Consider the following 23,774-nt stretch of genomic DNA (forward strand, 5'->3'; position numbering starts at 1 on the left):
TGGATCCCAAAATGCGGCAGATAGCATGCGGATGAGACTAATAATTGCAAACACAGATTTGGAAGTCTAGTTTAGGTTGAGCACAGTAGAGAGTGTCTCGTACTTTGTATGGATCCCAAAATGCGGCAGATAGCATGCGGATGAGACCAACAATTGCAAACATAGATTTGGAAGTCTAGTTCAGGTTGAGCACCGTAGTGCTAGCTTGGAATAGTGGGCAGCAGCTTGAGAATGATCAATAGGATGAAGGCGACTATTGTAGACAACAAACGTAATTGGCAGGAGTCAGGTTCTTCACAAACCTAGAGAGCTACTTTTCAAAGGCCTCATCTCCATTGCTATACTTCAAGAGATAAAGAGGGACCCAATTCTCTTGGGATCCCTCAAAGGACACCACATACTCTCGAAAGTGCGTGTTCGTGTATTCAATGTGCCGTTGGGCTGAATTAGTCCCTTCTCTAAAAGCTCATTAACCTGTCTTATAATCTCTTTTTGTTGCGCTCCAGTGACCATGTACTGTGGCCTATTGGGCGGACTAGTTCTTGGAATAAGATCTATGGTATGATCTTCAGGCCTCTCAGGGGGTAACTCTCTTGGTAATGAATGTGAGAAATAGTCATTGAATTTATCCAAGAAAGTCCTTCTACTTTCATCTAGTACAGACACACTACTGTCAACTTCATTAACTTGCTTTGCAAAAATCAAGTATGCAGAAATATGAATTTTCATTACAGAAGTAATTGTAGAATCAGAAACAACTAGGACAGACTCTCCTTTAAGCTTCACATCTAACACATGAGTCTTGCTCCTATATACAAGAGTAATCGTTCTGTTGTAAGTATCCAAGATAGCATGCTTCCTGTGGCACCATGGAATACCCAATAGAACATCACAGCCCTCTAAAGGCATAATATGGAACTCCTCTGTGTCCACATAGCTTTGGATGCACATATGGAGTTTGCCAAGAATGGGGGTGACAGGTTCAGTATGTCCTGGGCATGCCAAATCAGCATGTTCATCGGGTCCCATTTCCTTGGGACGTATACCTCGCTTAGTTGCCAATTCCGGTGAGATAAAGTTTGCAGGAGCTCTAGGATCAAAGAAAATATCTGGTGTTGAGCGAGGGAGTGAGGTCTCTATTTGTGCGTGTATGTGAAAAGACCAAGTATTAATTGAAGGGACTACCACTTTATGTGAGTCATAGATTGGTTTCATGGTTCCATCCCTGAGATTTGAATTTTTTTCTGTAAGAATTTAAGCTCGGACAGTTTTGGGTGAAAAGGCCATACACACAGGTTTTATAGAGATTATAGGTGAGAAAGACTATGAGATTTTTCTTGGATACATTATTTGCTGGATACAAGACCAGAGAGATGGCAGACATGGACAAAGGCAAAGCAAAACTTCCTCACGAAGAAGAGAGTTCTTTTGCTCATAGACACCGAAGAGAGAGTATTGGTGCACAGGTGTTAGCACCTTCTAGAACCGAGATTGAACCACAGGATGAGGAGCAAGAATAGGAGGACTTGTTTATGGCACAACTCCTCAGTATGGTTGGCTCTTTCCAACAGCTTGTAAAGAATCCTTGGATGTAAAAAATTTTGAAGTCACATAATGAGGATTTTTAGGCTGAGTCATCACATCATACCATGGAGCACTAAAAAAGGCAAACCTCTAATGTGCGTGAGCATGTGGAAAAGACGCCAAACATGGAGACAGGTCTAGTGCAATAAGAAGCACAAGCACAGGACCAAGGAGTGAATGGTCAAGGCAGTAATGCACAAGTGGCGCAACAGACTATTCCTCCTCAGTTTGCTACCTATCGTGGTTACTTTGGTGGTGCGTCAGTTTTTCAAGCAATGGTTGGATTACCCACTGGTTATTAGGGATACTTGCCCAGAGGGCCACCAGCAATTATGCCTATTGAGGCAGTGATCCCACTTTATGTTAATATTGGTTTGCAGCCCGGTTATCAGACTTTGCAGAGTCCTTATTTGATGCCTGGAGTACAAAATGCAGCGGCTGGTTTTTCTTAGCTTAGTGGGCATATGGTAGCTAAGTAAGACAGGTGAAATTAATGTTGATAATGCGCCTAAGGAACTCCCCTTTTTATAGCCACCTCTCTATGACAACCTGACACCAAAAAGTGCAAAGCCTAAAGACTATAAAGAGGGTGGTCGGATATCAAAGTTTGAAACCTTCACCAAAAGCTTTGACATTTATACAACACTTTGATGCAGCTTACACTGGAGGGAATTTTACTGAGACTTCTAAGGTGCGGAAGGCTACAACTTTATTGATAGGTAATGCTTTGTAGTGGTGGAACATATTGTTGATGCAAGGACATGCACTTGCTACTTGGGTCCATTTTAAATAGTTGTTTGCAGCTTCATGGTTAACTAACACGTTTGAAGTAAATATCATGACTATATGGCAAAAAGTGGACGCGGCAAATTGTGCGGATTTAGAAGAGTACAATAAGAAATTTTGGGAAGTACTTTTGCCCGTGAGTTCTTACAGGAGAGTGCCCTTGTCAGAACAAATTCAAAAATATTGTTGCGGTTTGCCCGAAGCCATCATGGATTATTGTACCAAGAGCAGGGTTACAAATATGGTACAGTTAATTGAAAATGCTGGTGTGGCAAATGCATTGTTGAAAGGAAAAGTTGACAGCTTTAAAGGCACTGAAAAGAAGGATTCTCAGTTTAAGCAGGATCCTGGCAAGAAGAAGAAGCAATTTCTAGAAAAGACCAGCTTTACAAAGAAGTCTTCTTGGAAGAAAAGTTTTCAACAACAGCCTCAAACTTCTTTTAAACAGGGCAAAGGACAAAAGAGGGCCACTTTTTGGCAAATTATTTGAAGAAAGAAAGGCTTTAATGATAGCTAGGAAATGCTTTATATGTGAACAGGAAGCCCATATTACTTCTAAGTGCCCACAACAATCTTCTAAAGATGAGGAGGATAAAGATGTGCCAAGTAAAAAGAAGGCCAGCATTGGCTTAGTGCCTGATATGGTGGGAGATCAATCAGCTGATGATGCTACAGAATTGTGCAGAGCTTGGGGAAAGATTTGAGATTCCACAGTGCTTCGAAGACCGGCGCCCGTCTTGGTATTTCTTTATCAATTAAAAGATGGAAGGTTACAAAAAAGAAGAAGCAAAATCTGTGAACAATTAGCTTTTATATTTTCTGAGTAAATTTTAGTTGCATAAGGATAGCACAGCATATCCAGAACAACATCCCTTTCTAAGTAAATTTCAGCTGCATACGGACAATATAACATATCTAGAACAACATGCCAAGTAAGAAAACACTTTCTGTGACCATAACTCAATAATTCAAGTGCAGAATTGCAATCTGTAGAACCCTATATTTACTGTTTTTCACCTGTTTCTTGTCCTGTTTTCAGCCTTATTTCATTCCAGATTTGTTCCATACCAGTTGGACTACAAACCCTTTAACCTTGGAATCATTCCAGCAGTAAAGCAGTCCCACAAAGAGCACCAAATCAGAGCTGAAAACCCTGTGTGGCGTGGTCAACACTTTATTTAGTTCTTGCATTGGAGGAGCAATCAGCTGCTTCTGAACCTGAACAGTGAGGCTCTTGCCTTAGGAGAAGAGCAAAGAAAACACAGAACTGTATAAGCCCATCATACAGAGCATTTCCTCTGAGAATTGAGAGAGGGTTGACCAGAGGGAGCAAGCTCTCTACTTCCGTACATGAGTCAGAGACGACGAAGTACTCTCCATAGCTGATGTACTTGCAACAATCTGCCCTCAGCCCTTGAAACTTTAGGCTCAGATCTCCCCCTCTTTCTCTCTCTCTCTCTCTCTTTTTCTCTCTTTTGGGAATTTATGCCCAAATTGTGACATATCGCATACATGTAATAATTTTCCCTTTTAAACCTTTCGGTCTAAAATTCTCCATGATCGGTGCAAAATTTGACCTCGGCACAGACCAGAGAATTGATCCTCGTACAAAAACGAAGATAATGACGTGAATAGATTTTGGGGTCCAAAAATAGTAACTCCCTAAATTTTAGGGATGGTGACCCCTTGCATTCCTCAAGTTGTTCTGAGCAACTTTTATCATTGCAACCACATCAAAAAGTGTAATGTGGCTCAGCTTACGGTGACTTTTATTCTGTGAGCATTCTCACTTATGCAGCTTCTGTCTTGGCTAGGCTCATTGTTCTGCACCATCTCCAGTGGCTAAGCACACAATCCCAACCCATTGGCATTCTATTCTTTAGTGCCCATTCAATATGGAACTGGTCCCAAGGCTCAGACAAACCATCAGTCCAATTTGTCCCAATGGCTGCCTCTTCTAGCCATGCAAAGATCCTGGCTTAATCCAAGAGAACTTTGGGGGTAAAAAGCAATGGGGGTAGAAAGCAACTGCAACTTAAGAAAAGATAAATAAAATATTTATATAAGTAAATAAGGGAAGCAACTTCAAAAAGTATCACCACTTGGTGACATTCTGACTCCCTACCCACTTGTTGGTGACATGTTTTGCATACAAGGTGATAGTTTTCTACTGCAAGCAACTGCTTTTCCAGCCGCGGCAATAGTCATTTGACTATAGGTGACAAGTTTTCTCCACTAGCTGACAGCTTTCTAGCAGAAAACGTTGGTTTTCTTCTGCATCCAACTATCTTCTCTAGTAGGCGATAGCATCTCCTGTGCAGGCAACACATCTACATCTCGCCTGTAGCTGGTTTTCTCTTGGCTCAGTGTTGCTTACTACCAAACACAACTTTTTTGGGTGTTTGCAAGTTTCGAAGATTCCCCAACACCAATTTTTTGGCTTTATTGACTAAGGATGTGGTCTCTCATCATTTTTTTGGGTGACGCTGAGATTATTAGAGGTTAGAGTTCCCTGCTTGAATTCCTAGTTCGGAGCGCCTCTCTCCTCTCTCTTTCCATTTTTCCCATAAGGCACGGTCTACCGATGTAAAGATGCCTTATATGGCACCCATTGTGCAGGTGCCCGTGCTTTCTTCTTTGCCCAGAGAAGACAAGTTGGATGGTTCCAACTATTCTCTATGGTCATGTAACGTAAAAATGCATTCTCGATACCTTTGCTCTTTGGGAGTTTTTTTCTCTCCCTATTCCTTGGCCCATGGAAGACTCGACACACGGGTCATCAATGGATCGTGCAGCCCTTTGGGATCGGCTCAACTCTCAAGCCTGATCCTTTCTCTTTATGAGTTTACAAGATTTTGTCTTGCTTCATGTTCGTAGATTGAAGGCGATAACGGAGGTATGGAAGAAGCTTGCATTTCTTTACCATTGGAAGACATTTGCCCACAGGATCTCCTTGGAAAAGAAGCTTTGTATGCTCAATATTGATGACTCTATTTCTACGAAGGATCACATTAACAAACTGGAGGATATGCGGGATGAGCTTGTGTTCCTTGGGAGGATGATATCTTTGGAGAATATGGCCATGATTATACTGACTTAGCTCCCATCTTCTAAGTATGATGCCTTCTACACTGGTCTTCTCACTTTGAGGATCCAAGATACACTTCTTTGGGAGGAGCTTTCATTGCTTGACTCGGAGCAGGATGAGCATCTGAGAGAGGTGGAGACTAGTTGATTTGGCTTCACAAAGGCTTTTACTACAGGTTTAGGGGGTGGGAAGAAGAAGGGGAAGCCTCAGGCTAAGAAACAAGAGGACAAAAAGGATGGTTCCAAGAATGAGAAGAAGAAAAAGTCCAAGTGCCCACATTGTGGAAAGGGCACTCATCCTAAGTAGAAGTGCTTACAGAAGTATCCCCATTTGAAGCCTAAGGAGAGGTCCAAGGGTTCTAAGGCCACACTTGCTACCACCAAGTCTGTCTTTGTGCACTTGTTTCAAGTGGAGGATAAGGCTCTTGGTTCTTCTTTTGAGGAGAAGCCTTGGCTCTTGGATTGTGGGACCTTTTTCCACATGACTTATTGCTAGGATTGGCTTCAAGATAGGCGATCCAAAGAGGGATTCGTCACCATTGGTGACAACTCTTTAGTTCCCGTCCGTTTAGTGGGGACCATTCCCTTGTTGCTTGATTAGCATTTTTCTTTGGCCAAAGTTCTCTACGTACTAGATTTGGACATTAACCTTCTGTCTCTTTACGGTCTTACATAGCTAGGTAATTGAGTGATTTGTACCTAGGATGTAGTTATGGTGGACGGTGCCTCTTTAGGAGCTGCTCTTTGGATAGGTACACAGGAGGGTGGACTCTACACACACACATCCTACGTGCATATGTGAGGTTAGGAAGGCATGATAGCTTTTTTTCTTTACACGAGCTTTGAGCGCTTTGAATCTTGATGCTATTTAGCAGGCTTCGAGGAGGAAGATGGCTGAGGGACTTCCAAATTTTCCTTCCATTCACACACTATGTACTTGGTTGCTTGAGGGGCAAGCAACATAGGTGGCTTCATCCACAAGTTGCTACTCAAAGGGCGTCCACATTGCTTGAGTTGGTTCATATCGATCTTTGTGAACATATGGGCACAACTTCCCTTGGAAAGGCCAAGTACCTCATGTTGATTGTTGATGACTTTAGTCGTTATGTATGACCCTATTTCTCAGAGTACAAGAGCAAGGCCCACTCTTGTTTTTGTGAGTGGAAGGTGTTTGTGAAGAAGTAAACCTCCTTCGAATTTCGTGGTATTTGAGCCAATCATGGTGGCAAGTTTTGTTCTAATCTTTTTTTTTTTTTTTTTTTGGGGTTTTGCAAGGATTAGGATATTCACGTGGAATATTTCCATTTGAACACACCATCTGAAAATGGTATGATGGAGCGTGCCAATCGGACCATGCTTGAGATGGCCTGATTGATGTTGGAGCACAGGGGTCTTCCCCGTTTCTCATGGGGTGAGGCCGTGGCTGTTGTGGTCCGTATCTGCAATAGGTCACCTACTTCGGCATTACAAGATTTTCCCTACTAGTCCTTCTTTGGGAAGAAGCCTTAAGTGTCCCACTTTTGGTCTTTGGATGTAAGGCATATGTCCATGTGGACAAGAAGTAAAGACGGAGCAAATTGGATTCCAAGTCGAAGAAACTTATCTTCATTGGTTACAACATGACCACAAAGGGCTATTGCCTCCATGACCGGATGACTTGAAAGATGGAGGTGAGCATGGATGTGATCTTCGATGAGGCTATAGCTTTTGAAGATTCGATTGATAGTGTTTCTATTGCAGGTGGGGTTCTTCGTCTTTGACTCCCCCTCCCTCCCCAAAGCCATCAGCCCCTCCCCTTCCTTGTAGGTTATTCCTTGGCACCCCTTTTTCGTTTGCAACTCCTTCCTCTCTTTCCTCTTCTCCATCACCTTCTCCCCTTCCACCCTTGATGTCTCCTTCATCTACTCCTTCCTCGAGTATTTCTACCTCTGTCCCATCTCCTCAGGTTTTCTCTGAGAGGGTTTGGGCTATCAGAGGGGGAGTCTTCTTCATTGGGTGAGAAGGATCCACCTTCCCTTAGTGAGGGGGAGTCCCTTACATAGACAGGTGCTTTACAAGTACCGGAGGCTTCTTGGTCTCCTTTGGTATCAATGGCTCATGTAGAATCTAGGGATTACTTAGTTTCTTGAGATGGCTTTAGGCCTACGTAGGTCAACTAGGTTACAGGCCTGACGAGATAGTTCACTCTGTGTGAACTATCCCTTTATGTCTTAGATTCTTCAGGACCACGAGCCTACTACATTTGATGAGGCTATGACACAAGATGTTTAACTTAGTATTGTGTAGGCTGAGCTCGATTCTATCGAGTGGAACTAAACTTGAGAGTTGGTTCCTTATCCCTAGAACTAGAAGGTGATTGGTGTGAAGCGGGTCTTCAAGACCAAGTATCTTGTAGATGGGACCTTGGACAAGCATAAGGTACGGCTTGTTACCAAGGGATTTTCTGAGCGGGTAGGTTTGGATTATTTTGAGACTTTCGTATCGACAACTTGGATGTCCACTATTCGAGCTATCTTGGCTTTGGCTGCCCATCACCATGGGCCCATTTACCACATGGACATAAAGTTGGCCTTTCTAAATGACATCTTCGAGGAGGAGATTTGTCTCCTAGCCTCCTAGTTTTCTTGTGCAAGGGAAGGAGGACCATGTTTATAGGTTGCGGAAGACCCTCTATGGCGTGAAGCAAGCTCCTCAGGCTTGGTATCAGCTGATTGATCGATTCTTCTTAGACAGTGGCTTCCATTCGAATCATGACCCCAATCTTTATAACAAGGTTGTAGAGGACAAGTGTGTCTTAGTCATCTTGTATGTTGATGACCTCATTATAACAGGGAGAAACACATAAAAGTTTGATCGTTGTCCATAGATATTGGGCCAGGAGTTCGACATGATGGATCTTGGGATCCTACACTCCTTACTTGGATTAGAGATCTATGAGATGGCATGAGGGATTTTTATTTCCTGGCACATATAGATCTCCGAGCTTCTTTTGGAGTTTTGTATAGTCGAATGTCGGCCTATTTCTTGCCCCATGGGCCCAGAGTCCAGGCTTTTGGCAGTAGGAGACCCCCTTAGTAATGCCACTTGTTATAGGTCCCTTGTAAGCTATTTGATTTGGCTGATCCACACTTAGATGGACATCTCTTTTGTGGTGGCTTTGCTGTCTTCTTTCATGAAGATTCCTACTTAAGCTCACTGGCGAGATGCTTTGCGTGTTTTGCGCTACTTACAGGGGACTCAATCCCATGGGATTATGTATGGAGAGGGGACCAATCTTTTAATATGGAGTGACTTTGATTTGGAAGGTGATGTGGATTGCGGCGGTCCACTACTGGTTATGTCTATTCCCTTGCATCGGGAGCTATCTTTTGGAGTAGTAAGAAGTAGCCTACTATGGCTTTTTCATCTACAGAGGCGAAGTATCATGCCCTTTGTTCTACCGCTATGGAGACAATTTGGCTCTATCGTTTGTTGGTGGAGACTGGCTTTCCATAGATAGGACCTATGGAGTTGCACGTGGACAACCAGAGTGCGCTTGCTTTGGCCAAGAACCTAGTGTTTCTTGCTCACATGAAACACATCGAGGTTCAGTACCACTATGTTCGGGAGTGGATTGTGGACTCTGAGTTAGTGGTGGCATAGTGTTTCATTGAGGACAATGCAATGGATATCTTCATGAATCCTTCGCCCAAGGCTCCCATGTTTTGTCACATGAGATTGTTGGGCCTCTAGCCACTCCTAGAATTTGAGAGGGGGTGTTAGCCTATCACTTTTAGTGTTGTGAATTCCTCATCTCCGGGTTGTGAGCTCCTGTCAAGGTCTAACAGAGACATGGGAGCTTTGACATTTTAGCATGCATTTCTCCTGTTTTAGACCCTTTCCCTATGTTTGTCAGTCGGTTTACACCTCTTGCCGGTCACAGATTGTACGGTATGCCATGGCATTATTTGTGGCATTTTTCCATGCAATTGGATTCCATTTATGGCAGTCTTATGGGCTATTTCATCTGGTTGGCCATATTTGTGGCCTATTTATGTAGGTTGGCGAGATTTGGGGGACTTGAGCTATTTATAGCTGGTCCCTTCCCACTTTGGCCATGATCTTTTACAGGTTGCTCCTTCGACTTTGGGCATACTCTGTCTCTGGTGTTGCTACTGCGGTCTATTACGTTAGGGTTAAGTTGCATGCACACATTTACACACACTCACAATGAACAACTGAACAACAAGAGAGGAGAGTGCTGGAAGGTCACATCCACTATGTGAGAATGAATGAAAGTACAATCTCTAAGGTACTAAGTACCACACCCATTGATGGGTGTTTACACAGGAAAAAAAACCCTTCTCCAGCTAGAAGGTAAAAACTGCTTGTGACGTAAGGTAGTGTTCACACTAGAACATAAGAGGAATATGATAAGTGTAACAAACCCCCCTCGAGTGAATGATGTGAACATAAACAGGGAATAGGCAAAGCAATCCCTAAATAGTATTCAAGCTGAGAGCCTTGCAAAAGGTTTCGAACCTCTTCTTGGAGAGAGCTTTTGTAAACACACATGCAAAGTTGTCCTGAATAGGTACATAAACCAAGTCAATCTCCCTTGCATAGAGCCTTTCTCTGACATAATGATAATGTACCTCAATGTGCTTAGTGTGAGCATGAAAAACTGGATTCCTCACAATTGCCATGGCACTCTGACTGTCAGTGTAGATAGGAGTGGGTGATTGCTGTCCCAAGACCAAAAGGTGTCTGGGCCATACACATTCCAATGTAGCTGTAAATGATGCTATGTATTCAGCTTCACAACTAGATGTGGCCATTGTAGACTTGCTTCTTGCTCAAACAAGAAATGCATGAATTACCAAGCATGAAACAATTGCCAGTAGTAGACACCCTCACGTCAAAACAACCAGCCCAATCATTATTTGTAAAGGCATGCAAGCAAAGAGTAGTGCCTTTAGGATAAAAAAGGCCCAATGTTTGAGTGCCTTTGAGATAATGAAAGACATGTTTAACTGCTTGCCAATGTGTAATACTAGGGTTTTGTATAAAGCATGCCAATTGTGACTCCAAATTGAATATCCGAGCGTGTATTACACTAATAGAATAAATAGCCAACAACTTGCTGATATAGAGAAGCATCAAAAGGTTCTCTTGCATCCTCAAGTGTAAACCAATGGCTTGTCTCAATGGGAGTAGAGATAGGCTTGCAATCTAGCATTTGAAAACGCTCAAGGAGCTGCCCAATGTACTTAGATTGCTGCAAAATAATGCCTGGGGTTCAATTGCAGTAAACTATATGCCAAGATAGTAGTGCAAGTGGCCAAGATTTGTCACATCAAAAGCATGCTGCAATTCAGCTTTCAAAGCTGAAATATGTGTCTCATGAGGTCTAGTCAACATGTCATCCACATAAAGAATGAGAATCAAGAGGCTTTCCCCATGCTTGCGGACATAAAGTGTGCTCTCAGTGTGTGGATTACTGAAGCCAAGAGCAATCAAGTATGCATGTATATTCTAATAACATGCCTTAGGTGCTTGCTTTAAACCATAGAGGGCCTTATCCAAACGAGACACGTTGCTTTCTGACCGTTTTCGAACAAAGTCAGGAGGTTGAGTGACATAACCCTCCTCATGAAGATCACCATTCAAAAAAGCAATCTCCATATCCAATTGATGCACGTGCTAATCATAATGAGTAGCCAAAGCAATGCCACTATGAACGGTGGTCATACGTGAAGTGGGTGCAAATATCTCATCATAGTCAGTCCCATGTTATTGGGCATACCCTTGAGCAACAACACGTGCCTTCCAGGGACCAATGCTACCATCAGATCTATGCTTTTATTTGTAAACCCACTTAGTGCCTATAGCACGCTTGCCAGCAGGCAAGTCATACAACTCCTATGTCCCATTTTTATCAATAGAGTTTAACTTTGATTGCATAGCTGCCATCCAATGTTCGTTTTGTAAAGCATCATGGAAAGAAAAGGTACCTCATTGCATGCAATAGCTACAAGTGCCTATAAAACCAAGTTACCCTGTACATGGCGAGTGGCTGCTCTAGTTCTACTAGGAAGAGGAAGGAGCTATTTGCTGCCCCGTAATGTATCTAATAGCCATCTAGGGACTGTTTTAGCTTTTGGAATAGCAACCCTCTCATCAGCCACTTCATAATCAGCAATGCCTTGATCAATGGGCTGAAAATTAGGTTGCTATTCAAATTGACCAAAATTGGATCCCCTTTGCTGAAATAAAGTTAACAAACTGTCAAACATGTCCATGGGCCTCACATTGGGCTGATTTTTGCAGTCCATGAAGGGTTGGCCAGCATGTCCAACGAATACCACATCTCTACTAACAAAAATCTTGTTGGTGGAGGGTTGGTACAAGCAATATCCTTTACTTTTTGGACTACAACCAATAAAGATGCATTTGACAGTATTGTCTTCCAATTTATGTCTTTGTGGTTGTGGCACTAAGGCATATGCCAAACAACCAAAGACAAGGATATGTGATACCACTAGTTCTAGCCATTCCAAGCCTCATAAGGCGTACAATCAGCCAATGTTTTACTTGGGCTGCGATTCAGCATATATATTGCACACATGATAATGTCAAGCCAAAACTTTGGGGGTAGCTTATTGTGCGACAACATACAATATGCCATTTCCATCAAAGTGCAATCTTTTCTTTCAGCCATACTATTTTGTTGAGGTGTGTAAGGTGTAGTACATTGATGGACAATGCCCCTTTCAACCAAGGAGTTGAACTCTTGTGATATATATTACCCCCTCGATTGGTACAGAGTGTAATTAGCTCGTATTTAGTGCCATTTTCAGCCAAGGCCAAGAAAGTTTTAAAGCATATAGATACTTCAGATTTGTGCTTCAAAGCATACGCCGAACAATGATAGGTCACGTCATCAATGAAAGTAACAAAGTACAAGTACCCTTAAATGGATTTGACATGGATGGGCCCACAAACATCACTATGCACAAACTGTAATTTTTGATTAGCACGCATAGTACCATTCTTGGGAAATGAAGCACCATGCATTTTGTCAAGTACACAACTTTCACATACATTGTGAGTAGGTGCTTTCAATAGAGGGAGATTGAGCACCATATTTTTGCTTCTTACACATAGTAAATTGCCATAATTAAGATGACCAAACCGAGCATGCCATAACTCAATGTTATCCACAATGGTGGCATCAACATGTAATGCATCCTCCGATGCTCTCTTGTATAAATCAACTTGATAAAGTCCATTGTACAAGTACCAGTGACAATGAGGGCATCCCCATCACTATAATCATAGACATTGCATTGATCCATGTGGAATTTGACCACAAAACCAAGACATGCAATGGCTGAAATTGAACGCAAGTTTTTCTTTATGTATGGCACATACAAGATCTTCTCAAGCATGATAGTTTTCCCATTGAAAGCAATAATGGAAGTCTAACCAATGCCTTGAATGGCATATGAAGCATTGTTAGTATATACAAGTGATTTTCTTTTTTGTAAATTTGCATATGATACAAATAAGTCAAGAAAGGACATTATGCACTTAGAAGCGCCATTGTCAAAATACCAACTGCTGCAATTTTCAGCAATTGGAAGACCAATGCTTATGTGAAGAATGATCATACGAACAACACACAACAAAGGTACAAGATTGACCAATGACCAAGCTTGCCAAAGGTACAGTTGCATCCTTTGCATTTGCTGAATTTACAGCAACACTCATGTTTGGTTGTTTAAATTAAAAAAAAAAACCAATTGCCATTCTCTTTTTGCATTCTTCAATTACATGCCCCTTCTTCTTGCGATAATTGCACCTCTTTTTCTTAGCATCATCATCCTTGGTGCTTGAGAAGTTCGTAGAAGAAGCTGTTTTGCCTTTTTCCTTTGGAGTTTGAGGGTTACCACGACTTCCCTTTGTTATGATGGCTGGTTGCAAATGCTTGATTATCTATACTTATATTAGAGTGATTCAGCTTTGATTGCTCTTTTTTCAATGATAGTGATACCAATGCATCAAATGTGTAAGCATTAGCATCTCCCTTTGTAAGTAAATGAAGTGTAGTGGCAAAACTCTAATAAGTATTAGGTAGAGCAACCAAAACCATAGATAAAGAGATGCATTGGAAATGATTTCATCAATCTTAGCAAGCTGCTTTGATTAATGTCCTTGACACATGTTATGTAGACATCCATAGAATCACCCTTTGTTGTGTGTTCCATCTCATGTTGCTTATGCAAGTAGGCTACACGAGCCTCATTGTGCACCTGTATAGTGAGGCAAGTTTATCCCAAGCAGCCTTGGCCGTTGTGCATGATCGAATATGTAGGATAATTTGTTTCTTGCACAAAAGTGCATCACATCTACCTCATCTCAACTGATTTGTTGTGGGAGTTGCAAGAGGAGTTGGAGCTGAAGATCTATTGGTGATTGTGGATGAGCTCGAAGAACCTGTGACATTCTGTGTAGGAGGGCTTGTAGGCCTAACTTTTGAACCTCATATAAAATCCCAAAGCTACTTGGCAACAAGTACATGCTTCATCATATACGTCCACATGGGATAATTAGTGTCATCTAATTTGTCTGAGTCCCCAAACATATTGAGCAAATCATTTCGCCTGGCCATTGCTTGCTGAAATTTCTGGTTTTTCTATAACCAGTTGTTGTCCTAAGTAAAATGTAGGTGTAGCTCAAAAAGAAATTAAAGAAAATACCAAAAATTCACAATTTGTCGAAGAATTGATGGCATCGATAAAGAAATTGCAGTTGAAAGAGCTCTTATGTAGGCAAATATCAATGTAGAAGGTGTAATTGACATCAATGCCGATGGATTTATGAAAATTTTGCAAAAGCTCCAAATTTAATAAAAAAATTGGTGAAATTGAATCTCAAATATAAAAAGCCCCAAATTTCAGTGCAAGATTGAGCAATTTTTGAGCACTGAGTGTAGAATCCCCAAAATGTTTGCAAGATTTGGCATTTTCAAGCAAAAGCCCCAAAATTCGGAAAGAAATTTGGGGAAAATTGGGATTCGTTGCAAAATCCCCAAATTTTGTGCTTCGTAGGGACACTACGCATGAACAGAGCAATTGAAAGGCTTAATGTTGATTAAGGTTTGAGGAGCTGAATATTTTAATGAAAAAAATTATTATGTAGAGACGGGACCAGCACATACACACCAAATGAGTGGAAAACAGCTCATCGGCAACTATTTGCGAAGACTAGGAGGCAATTAATGTTGATGATGATGTGGCACAAGTTGAGGGGAGTAAACATGAGTATGCGTGTAGTTGTCCGTGCCTTTTGCCAAGACTGTTGGAGATGTCAAGGACGTGGATAGGTAACTGTAATGTCCCTCAGGGTTATCTGTGTTGAGCTAAAACATGCTTTACAATTGATTAACATTTTTAAACAGCCCCAAAACATGCTTATGAAAAACACAAATTTGGTGCGCGGTTCAAGAGAGTTTTAGTGGTTTCCCAAAACCCTAATTTTTTGGGGCACCCCTCAACATCTATAAATAGACAGGCTTTGCCTACCATTTAGCCTTATCCTTTGGTGCAGGTTTCTCACTCTACCTTGCAGATTTGAGCCATCAGCCACCTACCATCTGCTATCCAGCCATCATCAACTGCAGCCCATCAATATCTAGACCTAGGGAGCCCGTTTTCAGCCATCGCTCTACTATTTGGAGGTCTCCATCTGTTGCGTCATCATAGCACCTAATCATCTTGCGTTTTCAGCATTTGGTGCTAGGTTGTTACTATCTCTTCCGCCCTGCGACTGTTGCAGTACGTGCGTTTTTGTTGTCTAACAGGCCGTCTACATCAGCAAACATCTCTCTAGTTGTCATTTGACAGTTTTCTGTCTCGGATGATCTGGTTTCAGTTTTCCTTTGGTGGTATAGTGTTGCGTTTACTAGATTTCAGCCTTTGATTGCTGTGTTTTGGTGACCAGCCTGTTGCCCTTTATTATTCAGCACTCTCTTATCTCCGAATGGTGGTTATTGCACTTGGGATCCGTCTCCAGTGGATGTTACTCTTTGACATTGCATTGCTTTGCCCTTGGGCATTTTGTTTACTCTTACATTCAATTACAACATTCATTCACATAGAGTTCTTCTCTTCGTGTTTGTCTCTATGCCCGAGTTTTGAGTTTTTGCATGTTGCGTTTAGGGTTTGAGTTTTGTTTGTCTCTGTTTGAGTTTTTGTGTTTCAGTCTTGGTTGTACATGCTATGTTTCCTTAGTACGAACCCTAGCATATCTTCACATGGTATCAGAGCCAGTGCTCTTCTAAAGAGTATCATGCGGTGATTGTGGAGGCTAGTCTTTGTATGAGACACATCTCAAGTTTAACTCATACTGTCCTAGGCACCTTCTTCTAAGGATCCTATGAATCCTTATCAGGCTTCTTCATCATTGGAGGCTTTGAGAAGGCATTGTGGTCTTGAGGAGGAGATAGATTCACCTTCACCTTTACTATCTTCTTCTTCTCGTTTTGGTCACCTAAATATGAAGAGTTTGAGGAGTACTTGTGCAGTATGTATAGTTCGGTTTACAGCCCTTCAATGAGTCCTACTACTTCGTTTGGACCGATTGGTAAGACTTGCCATCTCTCTGAGCTTGGAGGGACCATGACATTCGGCGCATTTGGCGATACATCTCCTTGATCATAGCCAAGCCTTGTGTTAGGTTCGTATAACTATTTTGAGTCATATGAGCCAAAAGCCTCTTTTGTTTCTCCTTTTGGTGTTTAGGATTTGGATGGTTTTCAGTATGTTAACTTTAGTAGAGCAAGCTCTTGAAGCAGATATCCTTTATTAGGTAGTTCGAGAGAATTTCAATGGTCCCCCAAAACTCTAATTTTTTGGGGCACCCTTTAATATCTATAAATAGAGGGGCTGCCCACCATTTAGCCTTATCCTTTGGTGTAGGTTTCTTACTCTACTGTGCAGATTTCAGCCATCAGCCACCTACCATCAGCTGTCTAGCCATCATCAATTGCAGCCCATGACTATCTAGCCCTAGGCGGCTTGTTTTCAGTCTCATTGCACTACTGTTTGGAGGTCTTCATCTACTACATCATCATAGCACCTGATCAGCCTGCGTTTTTAGCATTTGATGCCAGGTGGCAGATTTTTGTCATCTCTCCCACTAGGCGATTGCTGCAGTACCTGCGTTTGTGCTGTCTAGCAAGCTGTCTACATCAACAAATATCTCTCTTGTTGTCGCTTGACAGTTTTGTCTCAAGTGACCAGTTTTTAGTCTTCCTATGGTGGTACATTGCTGCATTTACTAGATTTCAGCCTCTGATTGCTGTGTTTTGGTGACCAGTCTGCTGCCCTTCATTATTCAGCACACTCTCATCTCCGATTGGTGGTTATTGCACATGGGATTTGTCTTCGGTGGATGTCGCTCTTTGATGCTGCATTGCTTTGCCCTTGGGCATTTTGTACACTCTTACATTCATTTACTGCATTCATTCACTTGAGAGTTTCTTTCTTTTGTTTGAGTTTTTAGCATTTGTGTTTTGCGTTTATCATAGCAGCTAAGAAATACGTTTCTTTGAGTTTGAAACTTACGAAACATTTCTTAAAGTATGAAACGTTTTTGAGAGTAAAAAGCGTGGGTGTTTTTATTTTTTTAAATTTTTTTTGTGAGTCGGAACTCAAAACATGGTTTTCTTGACAAAAACTATTGGGCAATGTTAAACATAATGATGATGTTGTGTAATGACTTGTGAGGGCTCAAGATTTTGGATAAGAGATTGATTTTTTTGTGATTTTGTTTAGTTATTGGACTTTGTCAATCTAGTATCTATTCTTGTCTTGAGATTTGAATATTATACAACTACGACTTTAGTTTCATTTATGAGTTATTTATGATATATTATGATTCATTCTCGATTTTGACATTTTGTTTTGAAATGAGAATCATGATGTTGCAACTTGACTCGGTCCATATTATAGATAGGCTATTTACATGTTAATTTCAAATTTCTTTGTGTGATATGTATGAATCATAATGTTTGAGTTCTAAACCATAGTATAGCTTGTCCAAAGACTAACTTTGACATAAGTGACAAGTCAATAATGGATCATGGATATGTAACATATAATGTATTATTCTCAATTGACTCTATTATCAATCAAGCTCAATTAGCCATTTTTTGTTTAAGAGAGAGTTCCATAGAGGTTTAGAACCTATTTCCCTAGTCAAAACTATAAAAAATCTCTATATAAAAAAACTGGCATTTCTTATTTTACCCCCTTTTGAAAGAAACTTACGAAACACGTTTCTGACGTTTTTGGCTACTATGGTGTTTATGGTTTGAGTTTTGCTCGTCTTTGGTTGAGTCTTTGTGTTTCAGTCTTGGTTGCACATGTTGTGTTTCCTTAGTGCAAACTCTAGCATATCTTCACAGTTTGAAGTCCACATTGATGTGGCAGGGCAGTAGAACAGGCCAGCATGATGTGTAGGGGAGTAGTGTGATTGATTGGCACTGTTTGGTCAGGGCAGTTAGACGGGAGTAGATGGCTGCATGTTTGAACAGGTTGCTGGTCAAGAAGGCTGAAGCGATCAGTTCAACTGATGCCTAGCAAGCAACAGTTGTGATAGGAGCAGTAGATGCTGAGTTCGAGACTCAATGGTGGCAGCAGTTGATAAGAGGTATGGGTTTGATGTTGGGTGTAAAGTCCCTTTGTCTCCGTGTATATAGTCATACGCATATGAATACACCCTTATTGTACCCACAGCTCTGCAGCTCGCGCCTCGATCTCGCACTCCATTGTGCACTCTCTCCCCTTCAAACTGGTATCAGAGCATTGGTAATAGTGTTCACACTTCCCAAGAAGTGCAAATCAGGTCTGCACAAGAGAAGAAGCTTGCCTTTGGACAGCAGTCGACAGTTGACGTGACACGTCTACAAGTGTTAGGTTGTAGCACAAGCAGCTTGAGCCACAAGGCTTGTTTATCACGGGTCGTGCTGAAGACCAACAGTCGGGCGACATGGCAGCAGTTAGGTGACCAACAGGCATGTGGCAGTGGGGCAACGACTATTGGACTCGCGAGGACCAGCAGTCGTGACATGATGGGGTAGACGACCGTGCAGATGTGACAAACGTGAGTGACGGGCAACGGCTTCGCGGTCAGTTGATAGGCGACTAGACAATTGACAGGCGACAAGCCTAGTCGACAAACGGGCGACACGCCGGCGGGGTTCCAGGTCATGCGACTGATGGGTCGCATTTTTGGCATGTGGGGCTGGACGGCGGACGTTTCGTCTGACGGGCAGGTCAACGATCATTTTTTTACCAGAAATTTTGGGTTATTTTATCTCCTCTCTTTTGGGTGTTCGTGCGTGCAAGCACAATGCGAATATTTGTGCAGATTTAGGCCCAAAAAATTGGGGCTTTTCAGATTTAGTGCTGTTCGTGCATAATTGAGGCATCTGCATTAAAAATTGCAGACATTGTGCGCATTTAAATTTGGGATTTCGCCAAATTTAGTGAAATTTCTCAACCTTGGACCCATAAAATTTGGGGCTTTTGCTGTATTGGTGAAATTCTGTTCAGCCGAGTCAGATTGGCTGACATTCGTGCACACTTGGACCTGGAAATTTTGGGGCTTTTGCAAAATTTTGTGAAACTTTACTAAATTTGCCCGTTTTATACTCTCGGGAACATGTATTAATGCAATTAGGATAGATTTGATAGTGAAAATTTGGGGCTTTTGCTGAAATCTGTGGATTTTGGCAAAGTTGATGCGTGAAATGCACTTTGGGAATATTACTGAAGCAATCTTGTTGCCATAAGCAGAGTGATTTGAGCATTTTTTATATCCCACTTGTGTGATTTATTTGCCTATCTCAACTTGAAGCTCACATGAGGAGGTCCGCATTAGGCCTATAGCATACAACATCCTAAATGACGTATGCACATCCATGTATTCTAGCTTGTTGGTAGAGCCATCCTTGGAAAGCTGAAAGAGTGGTCCTTGTAGAAGGCCATCTTTGTAAAGAAATGCTTGAACAGCGATAGCAAACTCAAAGTGTATGACAAAAATAGTGAACAATAGAACTGAAATGAAGATAACTCAGAATGATGAATGAATAAATGTATGGATCAAACTATATGCTGAAAGTGATATAATGGGCCTCAGACCTTGATGTCTTGGGATGCAGCAGCAGCAGTTTGAATATATCTGATGATGTTTGAAGAAGGTGGCAGCAGTGTAAGCAGACAAGAGGCAGAAAAATGCAGATTAATCTGAGCTGGCAATGACATCAGCAGTCTGAATCTGCTGTAAGGGACTGGTAAGCAATAGGGCAGCCTGCCAGGCAGTAAAACAAAGGAAAAACTGATGATGATGGTGTCTAGAAGCAAAATGCAGATGCTGTACATGTGTCAGTGATGCTGGGTGGTCTGAATATATCTGATGATGTTTGAAGAAGGCAGCAGCAGTGTAGGCAGACAAGAGGCAGCAAATTTGCAGTTAGTCTGAGCTGGCAATGACATCAGCAGTCTGAATCTGCTGTAGGGGAGTGGCAAGCAATAGGGCGGCCTGTCAGGCAGTAAAACACAGGTACAGGTGATGACGATGACTTCAGGAAGAAAAATGCAGATGCTGAGGCAGTAGCAACGGCTGTAGGAGTTCGGTGATCTTGGGTGGCCTGTAACAGGCAGGAAACACAAGGTTTTTGGAGTGGACAGTCTGATGAGCCACTCCGAACAGCTGGGCGGCATTGTTGAGAAGAGCATGGTTGGTGAGTGATGGGAAACAGGTCATGAGGTTGGGGGCAGGATGAATGCAGCTGGGTGAGATGATAATGATGATGACTGAGTTGTCCTCTGGTAGGGGTGTGGACAGCAGTGGATGACGAGAGAGCTGAAGGTTGCTGGCTGGAATGAATGGGATTGAGGGAAGCTCTCACATAGACCTCTATTTATAGAGGATTCGGGGCACATTTGACCTACTGCCAAAAATACTGCCATTTAATTATAATGAAATAGCATTACTTGTTTTTTGGGGCTGCTTGGGGTTAATGCATGATACTTAAGATTAAGTTCCAACCCTGAAATTAGTGGCTCAAGAATCTTCGTGGAAAATGTTGGACCTGGGATAAATCCATGTTCCCTGAATGTCAATCTGCATGAGGTCCATACTGATGGCTCAGTTCAGCTTAATGTGACTGGGTTGCACGGTGAATGCATCTAGGCTGTTCTGGAAGAATGGTAGGGCATCAGTTTGGAGGCCACAGTTCCTCAGCCATGAACTAGTTTGTGCCAACCAGCATCCCATGCCTCTTGTTGCTGCACATATCAAATATCATGAAGAGAGAGTGTAAGGCACTAGGTCCTAATCACACAACTCATAGGAAAGACAAGTGAATCCAAGGGGAAAACAGCCCTCCTAACTTATGTTACAGTAGATGATAATATCAAATGTGTGCAAAATATAGGCTATTGACAGCTCTAGCTGTGGGCGATTTAGCACTCTCCCTCACTTTGTATCCACGTGCCACAGAGCATGTCCCAGCCCAATCCAAGAGTCACAATCAGTCATCCTTGATCTAAGGCAGCCACAAACACTCCAATCTGCATTCCTTGAATCACTTGCCCATGCCTGCATAGACTCACTGGAGATGATCTTGATCACTTTAGATCAGGAGAACAGAAGACAACTTTGGTGCTTGATGATCACGATCCTTGATGACCCACAACCATGATCACCACGATCCAAAATACAGTGCTGCATGATGGGCACAGTTATTGATAATTTGCAACAGTCCTTCACATGATCAGCAAGTCCTCTTGTTGCAGACACCATGTCATCGCCATAAGATGCTGTACCTCCCATCATCATCAGCTGGGCCATCACTGTAAAACAACATGGAGTTGGTCGGGTGTGAAAACCTAAAGGGCAAGGGCAGCATGTTTATAATCTGCCTCAACAAGACAAGTGTATGCACTGTGAGTAGAGGGCTCAACAATTGTGTTCGGGATTAGTATTCACCACCTTTCAGGGTTGTTGGCAATATTATATCTGCCATCCAAGCTGCATTTTGTGTGTGTGTGAGAGAGAGAGAGAGAGAGAGAGAGAGAGAGAGAGAGAGAGAGAGAGAGAGAGAGAGAGAGAGAGAGGCAGACCTGGAAATATCGGCAATGTGCAGGATAGAAGGTGCGGGAGATGGGGTGTTGAGGATGGGATTAACTCAGACTTTGTTGAGCACACTTGGATATGGATATGGATAGGGATTATGAATGTCAAGATGAGGGTCCTCAGGGAGGGGATGCTTAGAATGAAGCAAAAGATGTCCCCAAACCCAGAGAGTCTAGGGCACACATGTTTGCCTGACTTGCTCACAAGGGGTAATAGCTTAGAAGTCCCTGCTCTAAGGCATGAAAATGGGTAAGTTCTAAGTGATGCATGTACATGGTGCCTTGCAAGTTGAGGCCTAGTTAGCTGAACCATAGTATCGGTTCTGAATCATGAGAGTGAAACTTTGGAATCCTGATGCTGATTGGGTCTTTTTTCTAGTGAAGTTTTGAATGGACTAGCCTAGGTTTTCAGTACTGGAGTCTTGTTTGAGCTGGGTTTAACCAAATCAGTCATCAGCAATGATAACATGACTTAGGCTTCCTTTTGCACTCTCTAATCATACATTTTGTTTTGAGTGTGTGCTCTGTGTGTTGCTTTTGTGATTATCACATTTCTGTAAGCACTTAAAAAACTGCTATCTCATAATCTTATATGACATCACAATACGTTGTGACCCAACCACCTTTTTTGCAGGAAAATTCCAAGGGATCTGACAGAGGCAACTTTGTCTGGGGCAGGGCTATCGATTGTTGCTGCACTATGCATGATCATTTTGTTTGGGATGGTAATTATTATGTGCTCAAATTTATTAACTGAAGAGTATGAGAAGCATGATTGTTGGAGACTGAATTCCTCTCTACAGCTTATCTTACTGTTTTGGTGGTTCTTTATAGGTATAACTTTTGAACTAGTGTGTTCCCATCCCTTTGTTTTGGTACAGGAGCTCAGTAACTATTTGAGTGTTTCAACCACGACAAACATCATATTGGATGGAAGTAAAGACGGGGACTTTCTACGTATTGATTTTAACATGAGGTCAAGGACGCCAGTCTCACAGCTTGAAATTGTCCAAGATTTGGGGAGTTAAAATCATTTTTGAGCAAACTGCTATTCTGAAAGTGTGAAGCTTAGAGCTGCACCTTTTTTTTACATGTTATAATCTGAATAACATATTATTATTATAATTTTGGTATTATGATGATGGTGCAAGTGGATAAAGGTCACTAATATATGCTAGGAGAGAGACACATGTGCTCTGGATGCTTTTTGTGCTAATTTTGTTTGTCAATTTCTGCTCATAGATGTTTCTGTGCTGCATACCTGCCATTTCGCACTGCTTCACCTTCTCCAGGATCCCATTTTCGGAAAGTTCAGGATTTTCTAGCATATTTAATGAGTGGCCTCGTTTATTATTTATCAAGAGAGAGCTGATCAGCTGTGTCTTACTCATATGATACCACTTGCTCATGAATAGGTGTGTGTGAGACGTTTAGTGCCAGCATTTATCTAGGAACAACCCTCTGTTCCATGCAGTCCATGGCTGGAATGTGTGTGGCTGAATGTGTGTGTGTCCCTCATGCACCCACAGAAGGCATTCAACAAGCTGGTGACCTACTGCCATGTCGGCAGTGGGTGTACCAGAATTATGATAGGTTACGTGAGTTTTTGCTTGCTTAGTGTACTCACTCAAGCAATGCATCCCATGCAGATTTTATTTCATTACATTGATAGAGGAATTTGATCTCCTAATTTTTTTTGAGGAAAACCTTTTCATACGATTTCTCATAAAGAGAAGCAAATTTTGTTAGACCTTCAATAGGTGGTGGTGGGAGGAGGAACTGGCAAGAGTCAGTGAGGTGCTTGGTCTAGCTGTACTAACTAGCAATCAAATACTGAAGGCTGGCTGATCTAGCTCTCAGAACTAGTAGTCACATACTGCAGACAACCAAAGCACATGAATGTCATGTAAAGGTAAATGAGATATGCACGAGGATGTACAGAAATAACCTGTTTGTTCCACTTTTTATGAGACAAAAAGGGAATGATGTTTATCCTTTACAAGCTCTATTGATATGGATAATCACTCTATTGCAGTAACAAAGAGAAATATAAAATAATGAGGAATTAAATCGTCAATGGATAGGGGTATTCTAGTTTGATTCTGTTTTATGGAAGAACATGTACGAGGA

General features: G+C 41.9%; 2 protein-coding genes across 2 annotated transcripts in view; one reads left to right on the top strand and one right to left on the bottom strand.

The window, feature by feature from the left end:
• The window catches only part of LOC148037824 (protein disulfide-isomerase 5-3-like), a 110,524-nt gene that overhangs the window by 34,707 nt on the left and 52,043 nt on the right, over positions 1–23,774 (top strand). The window contains exons 2-4 of the mRNA XM_087676781.1: positions 13,073–13,163; positions 22,279–22,369; positions 22,526–22,620. Of these exons, the coding sequence (XP_087532907.1) occupies positions 13,102–13,163; positions 22,279–22,369; positions 22,526–22,620 (248 nt within the window). The 5' untranslated portion in view covers positions 13,073–13,101. The remainder of the gene's footprint in view (positions 1–13,072; positions 13,164–22,278; positions 22,370–22,525; positions 22,621–23,774) is intronic.
• LOC148037825 (uncharacterized) lies at positions 346–1,029 on the bottom strand. The gene has a single exon (XM_087677163.1). It carries the CDS (start codon positions 1,027–1,029, stop codon positions 346–348), a length of 684 nt encoding a protein of 227 aa, XP_087533289.1.

This window comes from Lygodium microphyllum, chromosome 4 (genome assembly GCF_053477565.2).
Source record: "Lygodium microphyllum isolate KBCC chromosome 4, Lygodium_microphyllum_v1.1.10, whole genome shotgun sequence".
NCBI classification, from domain to species: domain Eukaryota; kingdom Viridiplantae; phylum Streptophyta; class Polypodiopsida; order Schizaeales; family Lygodiaceae; genus Lygodium; species Lygodium microphyllum.